The sequence below is a fragment of the Anastrepha obliqua genome, chromosome 6 (genome assembly GCF_027943255.1).
Source record: "Anastrepha obliqua isolate idAnaObli1 chromosome 6, idAnaObli1_1.0, whole genome shotgun sequence".
In the NCBI taxonomy this organism is placed as follows: Eukaryota; Metazoa; Arthropoda; class Insecta; order Diptera; family Tephritidae; genus Anastrepha; species Anastrepha obliqua.
Window position 1 is genome coordinate 12,474,649 of NC_072897.1, and position 10,386 is coordinate 12,485,034.

At 39.9% G+C, this 10,386-nt stretch overlaps 1 protein-coding gene across 1 annotated transcript; it reads left to right on the forward strand.

Moving 5' to 3' along the window:
- The first annotated feature begins 267 nt into the window (after window positions 1-267).
- On the forward strand, window positions 268-1,668 carry LOC129250125 (uncharacterized). The gene has a single exon (XM_054889771.1). The coding sequence runs from the start codon at window positions 268-270 to the stop codon at window positions 1,666-1,668; it is 1,401 nt and encodes a 466-aa protein (XP_054745746.1).
- Window positions 1,669-10,386: the final 8,718 nt, after the last annotated feature.

The following is a 10,386-nucleotide window of genomic DNA, read 5'->3' on the forward strand; positions in this document are numbered from 1 at the left end:
GCTCAAAGCGCGTAATCTTAAATGACCACGTAGGTTGGGTTGAGATTACTCCCCATTAATTCCGGCTTGAAGTCTGGCACTGAACACTGGACCCCATAAGGGCCAGTGTCAACCCTCGCATGGCCTCCCTCTTTACAAAGATAACCATGGGACTTACGGTAACTACGTACACGCGCTGAGATAGCGGCTGTGAGTTGGGGCCCATACAGCATGGACAACAAAAACATAAATAAAAACAAAAACAACGATGAAAACAGCACTGCCAAGATGGCAACAGGAGAAGCTATGGAGGCTTTCAGGAGGAGTTCCGTTATTGCAAGGACCCCTCCACAAGCAGCAGCAACAACAGACAACACAACGGAGAGCAGCCTGCCAACAACGGCTACCCAGCGGCGGACAGATGTATCAACACTGGAGATGAAAGGTCGAGAAGGCACGCCCGGGACGCCGACAACCCATATCATCAAAAAAGTCACTGACGATCCCAAGCCGCAGCAAAACCCTACTTCCTGCAGCATTGATGCAAAACAAAGCAGGCAATGTGAATTGATCGACATCCTTGGAAAAGAAATTGATGCACTTATTAAATACGTGGAATCACGCCGTAATGTCCACGGTGACATAAGAAGAATGTGCAGTATTATCAAAAGAGCTCACACAGACGTTCTCATTGAAACGGATTCAATGGAACGTTGCATAAGAAAATTGTCTACCTCTAAACAGGTTCAAATTGTTTCGACAGCAGGGAAAAACACTCCTCAGTCGGCTAAGAGAACTAGAGCCAAAGAAAGCCCAAGAGCTGCAACCCAGATTGCAACAAAGTCTCCAGTTGCTAAAAAGAGGAAAAGCGACTCTGATTCTTCCCGGCCACAAACTGTAAATCAACCCATGCAGAGGGAAGAGTGGAAAAAGGTAGAGAAGAAGAAGAATGCGCTGAAAAACAGAAAAGGCACCATCAGGCCAATGTCGGACGCCATTATTATCGAGAAAAAGGCGGGCGGTACATCATATGCGGATATGCTGCGAGCAGTAAAGCACAGCGAAGAACTGAAGGACCTTAGCGAAAAAGTTAAGACGATGCGACCTACAAAAAAAGGTGGCCTTCTTATAGAATTTAAAAGGAGCAAGGATGTTGAGGCCAGTAGTTACCAAATGGCTATTGAAAAAGCGCTGGACGGTGTAGCGTCGGTGAACCTGAAGACGCATACAGTCACAATCCAATGTAAAGGTCTTATCACTGACCTGAACACGGAGGAGGAGCTACTTGAAGCGATTACTCAGCAGGCGCAGGTGAAAAATCTAAAGATGTCGGCGATACGAAGCACACGCACCATTCCAGGAGGTACACAGTCAATGTATTTATCGTTGCGTGCAGATGATGCCAAAAAGGTGCTGGAGCTAGGACATCTCAAAGTAGGATGGGTAAGATGTCGAGTAACAGAAGTTACATCACCGAGACGGTGCTACAGATGCTGGGCATACGATCACGTAGCAACCGCGTGTAAAGAACCCGATCGCACCAAATTGTGCAGACGATGTGGAAAAGAAGGCCACCAAGCAGCAAGCTGCAAAAACGATGAAAAATGTGCGCTGTGTACCGGAGCACATGCAGCTGGCAGCGCAAAGTGCCCGCGCTACCAAGAGGCGGTGCGTCTTAGAAAAGCATGAAAGTTCTTCAGCTTAACGCAAACCATTGCCAAGCAGCTCAGGACCTACTATGGCAGACTGTAGCAGAACAAAGCATTGACATAGTTCTACTTTCTGAACCATTTGAAAACATTGACACTCACAATTGGCTTGCTGATAGTAACATGGGAGCGGCGGTTTGACTGGTGGGCAATAAAACTCCCCAGTGTAAAATGTCGACAGTCCGCAACGGATTTACATGGATAAAAACGGACGATGTGTTCTATGTCAGTTGCTATGCACCACCACGATGGTCTATACAGGAGTTCGAGCAAATGATGCTAGAGCTGGAACTTGAATTAAGGGGAAAGAGGCCGATCCTGCTTGCAGGAGACTTCAACGCTTGGTCAAGAACTTGGGGCAGTACACATACCAATCAGAGGGGTCGGCTGGTTGAGAACACCGTCGCAGCGCTCGACCTTGTTCTTCTGAACACTCCTGGCGTATATACGTACGACTGCAAAAAGGGAAACTCCATCATTGATCTTGCCTTTGCGGACCGGCTAACTGCGAATACAACCATCTGGACGGTAGATAAGGCCATCCATTCGCATAGCGACCATCTGGCTATTATGATACAAACGTACAGCATAGTACGTAGATACAAAACGAGTGTCCGCAAATGGAAAAAATCAGCTTTCAACACTGAAACTTTTAAAAATGCTTGGGAAAGTGTTCATATTGACGGAGTTAATGCAGAAATTCTGGCGGAACAAATTGCCTCTCAAATGGAAGCTTCCTGTGACGCAACCATGCCCAGGGGCGGAGTCGGTAGGCACAAACAAGCAGTCTACTGGTGGACCGATGAAATTGCATCAATCCGGAGGAAATGCCTAATGGCAAGAAGAAAGGCACAAAGAGCACGGCGCCGATCATCGTATGAAGATCTTTATGCATCCTATACGGCTCGTAAACGCGATCTGAAGTTAGCAATCCAGCAAAGCAAAATCAGAAGTTTTAGAGAAATGGTAGACGAGGCAAATGTAGATCCATACGGCTTAGCGTATAAAACTGTCATGCGGAAAGTGAAGGGACCGCAATCATCTCAACCAACGTGCCCACGGCTATTACAACAAGTGGTTGTAACGCTCTTTCCGCCGCAGAAAGACAGTGATAACTCAGCGGACAACTACGAGTTAGAGCCGAATATACCTTCAGTAACAACAGATGAAGTGCTAGGTACACTGAACCGCATTAAAGACAGAAAGGCCCCAGGACCAGATGGTATACCTAATGCTGCCTTTAAGACAGCTGTACAGACGAAACCACACCTTTTTGCGAGCTTGTACGAAAGTTGTCTTAGAGAGGGAACTTTCCCAAATAGATGGAAGATTCAACGACTTGTGCTGCTCCTCAAACCAGGAAAGCAACCTGATGAACCATCAGCGTACAGACCGCTGTGCATGCTCGATACGGTAGGAAAAGTATTCGAACGTATCATATGCGACCGACTACAAGCCTATCTCGAATGCCCATCTGGTCTATCGGACAATCAGTATGGTTTTCGAAGGGCGAGGTCAACGGTAGATGCAATCAGGACGGTGACAGACATTGCGCACGAAGCAATCAGCGGTGGGCACTTGCATATGAAGTACTGCGCTATCATCACATTGGACATCAAAAACGCGTTCAACTCTGCAAAGTGGAGCAATATTTTAATGTCTCTCAAAGAACTAAGAGTACCGGGTTATCTACTGTGCATAATCCGTAGCTACTTCACCAACAGAATTCTGCAATACGATACAGACGGTGGCCAAAAAACATATCAAATCACTGGCGGGGTCCCCCAAGGATCTGTCCTTGGTCCAACACTATGGAATGTCATGTACGACGGGGTCCTCAAACTAAAACTACCAGACGGTGCTACTATCGTAGGCTATGCAGATGATATTGCGCTTGTAGTTACGGATAGAAATATAGACCACCTGGAAGCAAAAAGCAATGACGCAGCAGCAAGGGTAAGGCTATGGTTGGCAAAATCCGGATTGGAATTGGCAGCCCAAAAAACCGAGGCGGTACTCATCAGTGGGCGGAGAAAAAAGGAGGAAATAAAAGTACGTATCGGCACCCATGAAATATCCTCTAAGGCGTCGATAAAGTATCTTGGCGTGATAATAGACAGGCGACTTAGCTACAAGCAGCACCTATCTGCAGTAAGCGCAAGAGCTGATGCCATCAATGGAGCGCTAACACGAATGTTGCCTAATATTGGTGGCCCGCAAGGCAGCAGAAGGCGTGTCTTATCGACAGTGGTAGACTCCGTACTCTTTTACGCTGCCCCGATATGGGCAGGAGCTAAATCGTCCAGCGTACATTATGCAGCACAGGTACTTCGCCGAAGTGCAATAAGGGTAGCTTGTGGCTACAGAACGGTCTCGAGAGACGCGATAGGCGTAATCGCGAGCAAACTACCAGCTGACATTCAGGCAAAGGAATTGAGCCGTCTCTATGGCAGGCGACCGGCTAAGCCGTCATTAGAAGAAAAAGCTGAAGAGAGACTTCATTCGATAGAAGAATGGCAAATCAGATGGGATTCGTCAACTAACGGACGTTGGACTCATAGGCTTATCTCAAATATTAGCCAATGGGTGACCAGGAAACACGGAGACGTTGACTATTATCTCACTCAAATACTGAGTGGCCACGGTTGTTTTTTGGAGTACCTCCATCGGTTTAATCTGGAGGACACCCCATTCTGCCCAAACTGCAACAACGCGATAGAAAATGCGGAACACGTATTCTTCTACTGCGATTGTTTCAGAGAGGAGCGCCTAACGCTTGAAGCATTTCTGGGTGGACAGCTGTGCCCGGAAAATCTGATCACCAAGATGCTCGCATCAAATGCTTGGTGGAATGCAGTGACAAATTTTGCAACAATGATAGGGCTATATCTTCAACGCGCAGAGTGGCAACGCAACATGCAGCGAAGAATTCACCAGCAGCTTTTGACCGGAGGTAGACTGCCTACGAACTGACGACAAATCACAGACGCCTGAGCTTAGTGCTCAAGACGGTATCAGACTACGACATGTCGGTAATACTTACGACACCTTTTCCGATGTTCCATCTGCTGCAGCACCACTTGTGATGTAAAAGCAATGGATATTATCGATAGCGTATAACCTCCATACGCCCATGAAAGAGGAACCTGGACGCAGGTACATGTTGTGTCAATAGACATACACGCGGCTCCACCTTGACGTAATGTTACCACGGTCCCAGGGTGGAACTCAGCCGACAAGGAGGGTTGTTATAGTGTTAGTGGGAGCATGCCCCACATACCACTGGTGCGACGGCACCTATGATGATGTTTCTGCCATTTTGATTTTAACCTCCCCTAAAAAAAAAAAAAAAAAAAAAAAACAACATACATACATACATACATACATACATACAACCCGACCTAATAAAAGTGTGTTAAAAAAGATTCAAAGATTCAAATTCTCCTTACTTTTTGCCCACAGGTAAAAACAGAAAATATTAATCCTGGCAATCCCAATAAGGATAATGGAAAACTTTTATCAAATTATTGCATTGTCATCGGTCCTTGATAGGTGTGCAAAATTTCAAGTCGATCAGATTTTTAGAAGCCAGTGAAAATTAAGCTCAAAGATTCCGTTACATACATACATACATACATACATACATACATACATACAACCCGACCTAATAAAAGTGTGTTAAAAAAGATTCAAAGATTCAAATTCACCTTACTTTTTGCCCACAGGTAAAAACAGAAAATATTAATCCTGGCAACCCCAATAAGGATAATGGAAAACTTTTATCAAATTATTGCATTGTCATCGGTCCTTGATAGGTGTGCAAAATTTCAAGTCGATCAGATGTTTAGAAGCCAGTGAAAATTAAGCTCAAAGATTCCGTTACATACATACATACATACATACATACATACAACCCGACCTAATAAAAGTGTGTTAAAAAAAAGATTCAAAGATTCAAATTCACCTTACTTTTTGCCCACAGGTAAAAACAGAAAATATTAATCCTGGCAATCCCAATAAGGATAATGGAAAACTTTTATCAAATTATTGCATTGTCATCGGTCCTTGATAGGTGTGCAAAATTTCAAGTCGATCAGATGTTTAGAAGCCAGTGAAAATTAAGCTCAAAGATTCCGTTACATACATACATACATGCATACATACATACATACATACATACATACATGCTTACATACATACATTCATACATACAACCCGACCTAATAAAGGTGTGTTAAAGAAGATTCAAAGATTCAAATTCACCTTACTTTTTGCCCACAGGTAAAAACAGAAAATATTAATCCTGGCAATCCCAATAAGGATAATGGAAAACTTTTATCAAATTATTGCGTTGTCATCGGTCCTTAATAGGTGTGCAAAATTTCAAGTCGATCAGATGTTTAGAAGCCAGTGAAAATTAAGCTCAAAGATTCCGTTACATACATACATACATACATACATACATACATACATACATACATGCATACATACATACATACATACAACCCGACCTAATAAAAGTGTGTTAAAAAAGATTCAAAGATTCAAATTCACCTTACTTTTTGCCCACAGGTAAAAACAGAAAATATTAATCCTGGCAATCCCAATTAGGATAATGGAAAACTTTTATCAAATTATTGCGTTGTCATCGGTCCTTAATAGGTGTGCAAAATTTCAAGTCGATCAGATGTTTAGAAGCCAGTGAAAATTAAGCTCAAAGATTCCGTTACATACATACATACATACATACATACATACATACATACAACCCGACCTAATAAAAGTGTGTTAAGAAAAAGATTCAAAGATTCAAATTCACCTTACTTTTTGCCCACAGGTAAAAACAGAAAATATTAATCCTGGCAATCCCAATAAGGATAATGGAAAACTTTTATCAAATTATTGCATTGTCATCGGTCCTTGATAGGTGTGCAAAATTTCAAGTCGATCAGATGTTTAGAAGCCAGTGAAAATTAAGCTCAAAGATTCCGTTACATACATACATACATACATACATGCATGCATACATACATACATACATACATACATACATACATACATACATACATACATACATACATGCATGCATACATACATACATACATTCATACATACAACCCGACCTAATAAAGGTGTGTTAAAAAAGATTCAAAGATTCAAATTCACCTTACTTTTTGCCCACAGGTAAAAACAGAAAATATTAATCCTGGCAATCCCAATTAGGATAATGGAAAACTTTTATCAAATTATTGCATTGTCATCGGTCCTTGATAGGTGTGCAAAATTTCAAGTCGATCAGATGTTTAGAAGCCAGTGAAAATTAAGCTCAAAGATTCCGTTACATACATACATACATACATACATACATACATACATGCATACATACATACAACCCGACCTAATAAAAGTGTGTTAAAAAAGATTCAAAGATTCAAATTCACCTTACTTTTTGCCCACAGGTAAAAAAAGAAAATATTAATCCTGGCAATCCTAATAAGGATAATGGAAAACTTTTATCAAATTACACTGTGGAACAAATTCAGGTTAGCAAAAGTTAGGTCCATTCTGAGAGTGGCGGGTGAAAATAGAGGCGAAATTAGAAGACCCGTATCGCGGCGTTTGTTTATGTTAGTTCGAATTTTTTTTTAATCGGCCTTCGAAGTTTGCAGTCAAATGCCGATTTTCAGTATATTGTTTATATGGTTTTTTGGCTATAACTCGTCGACTAATTGATATTTTTTCAATCTGTAAAAGCCAAATTATTGCTAGAGACCTGTGCAATAATTACAATTTTTGAAAAAATTGATTTCGAAAATTTTTATGGTACTTATGAGGCAAAATGTTGGAAAAATTATTTTTTTTTCATGTTTTTTGAAAATATTTTCAACAAAACTAAGTCTTTTTTACATTTTGTGTGGTCTATAATATGCTTATCAGTTTCTTAAATAAATGTAATTTGAAAAGAAAATTACGGGATTAAATACTTTGGCAGCTACTTTGACGAAAGTCACAAAATGTTCGAAAAATTAACGTTTTCCTTATTATTTCTTAATATCTGGCAAGCAACTCATTTTTTTCGCTTTTTTTCTTATCTAAAATATAGTTTTCAATCCATGACATAAATATCATGGAAAAAAATATAGTATCAGTCGAAAATTTGTGCGATATACACACATTCATTACATAAAACTAATGTAAAAAAACCCAAAATTCCTAGTAAACACATAGTAATTAAAAATTCCCGAAACCATTAAATAAATATCGATTTCGGTAGAAGTAGTTAAAAAGGGATGTTTCAAGAATTAGGAACATTCCAAAAACAATTAAAGAAAAGGAAATGCTAAGTATGGATTAAAAAAGGGATTTTCCGAGAAGAATGCATGTTCCAAAAATAATTAAGGAAAAGGAAATTCCCAGAATACAATTAAGAAAGGGAATTTCCAGGAACAATCAATAGCTATTAAAATAATATTTGTAAACATTTGTGTTGCATGCGAACTAATTTTAAAAATAAAGATTCAGTTAAGACTCGAAACTCAGCCGAAGCTGATGTCTTTTAATTTTCGCTCGGTCGTGATAAAATTTGCTATTCATTCTTTTGGAACCTATTTCATTTATTGAGTGATTTAAGTTAAGTGTATCAGTTTCATAAAATTAACAAAAAAAAACATTCTATAATATATATTGTATTAAAAATGTCGGAACCAACATGTAAAATGAACCATTTTTGTAATATTTGTGGACGTTTCATAGTAAGCGATGAAAAATGCGGCAATGTGACTGATTCTTTTTTGGAAATCTATAGACAATATTTCTCGCAAGAGTTTATCAATGACGTAAACTATGCCCCTAAAAAAGTTTGCTTTAATTGCTATTCAATTCTTATGCAATGGAAAAGTGAAAAGAAGAAGGCTATGCCTTTTGGTGTACCAATGATTTGGTCAGATAATAGCCCACATCAAGAAGAAAATTGCTATGGATGTACCAACTACAATAAAACTTTGAATAGAAGGAAAACAAAGAATAAAACTTATGTAGCAGTGTCAAGTGTCCAATTACCATTACCGCACTCAGAATTCGTTCCAGTACCAACATACCGAAGTACTGATCTTCAAACAGGTATCAGTACTACAACCACCCCTGCCACACCCATGGATTTCTCCTCAGAATTCAACCCTGGTGAAGGTACATCAAATAAAACATCAAAGGACCCAATCCTAATAACACAAAACTCAGAAAAAATCAGAACGACTGGCGTCATTTTTGAAAGGAAATAATTTGCTGACGAAAGGTACAAAAGTAACAGCATATCGAAAACGCCAAAAAGAGTTACAAAAGTTCTTCAATGTCAATGATGCAAAAAATTTCGCTTATTGCAACGATATTGAAAAGTTAATGGAGGCGATAGGGTTAACCTATAAAAAAGATGATTGGCGTCTCTTTATCGATAGTTCACTAATCAGCTTAAAAGTTGTGCTTTTGCACAAGACAAATAGAATGCCTTCTGTTCCGATTGCGTATAGCACTGACACTAGTGAAACTTTCGATAAATTGAAAGACATTCTGGAAGTAGTCGAATATAACGAACACCAATGGCGCATTTGCTGCGACCTCAAAGTAGTTTCCTTGATTACAGGCTTAACAGCATCTGGCCGTCCAAAATATCCGTGTTTTTTGTGCGATTGGGATTCACGATACGGAGAAGGTATTAAAGGAAGAAACCAGTACAAACAACATAACTGGAGTAGTCGAATTGGGCGAAATTGGCCTAATGACAATAGGCTACACGAAAGTCTTGTTCCTGAAATGAAAATTTTGTTGCCGTTGCTCCACATTAAACTTGGCATTGCTAAAAATTTTTTGAAATGTATCGCAAAAAGACCAGCAGTATTCAACCGCTTGAAAGATATTTTCCCAAGACTAAGTAAGGCCAAAATTCAGGAAGGGGTTGTTAATGGTCCCGACATACGGAAACTAATGAGTCGTCAAGATTTTGAGCAAGTTCTGACAGACCGAGAATTAAATGGATGGCTCGCATTGAAAGCAGTCATCAAAGGACTTTTGGGTAAAGAACGTGAAGAAAACTACAGGCAATCTGTTGCAAACATGTTGGCAGCTTTCGCTGAAATTGGGGTTAATATGTCATACAAAATTCATCTCTTGCATCAGCATCTTGAAAAACTCGCTCAACAGTTGCCAACTGAATCTGATGAGCAAGGCGAACGTCATCACCAAACTGCGCTTCCATTTGAAATAAGGTAACTATAGAGTGTGCATATTTTGAATTCCTAGATTTTTCTAATATCTTGGTCAGAGTGCACAATTTAAACATGTTAACGATTGAAAACTATTTTCGTTTCAGGTACAGAGGAAAGAAATCTCCAGATGCGATACTCGCTGAAATTTGTTGGTGGTATAAAAACACCTTTGAAGAAGAGGAAGACGAGGAAACAGAGGAAGAAGGGGAAGACACAGATGAAAATCCAGAATATCTGTTGGACGAAATAATCGATCTCTCTGATGATGATGACGATGACCAAGACATTAGAGAGAGCAGTGATGTTGATCCACAGCCGCCTGCTAAACGGCAGCTGGCCAAATTATTAATTTAACTTATTTTATTTTTCTACTTAAAACTTTTCATTATTAACAGTTCAAAATTATATTTTTTTCCATATTTTTATATTTTCTTTTTCTA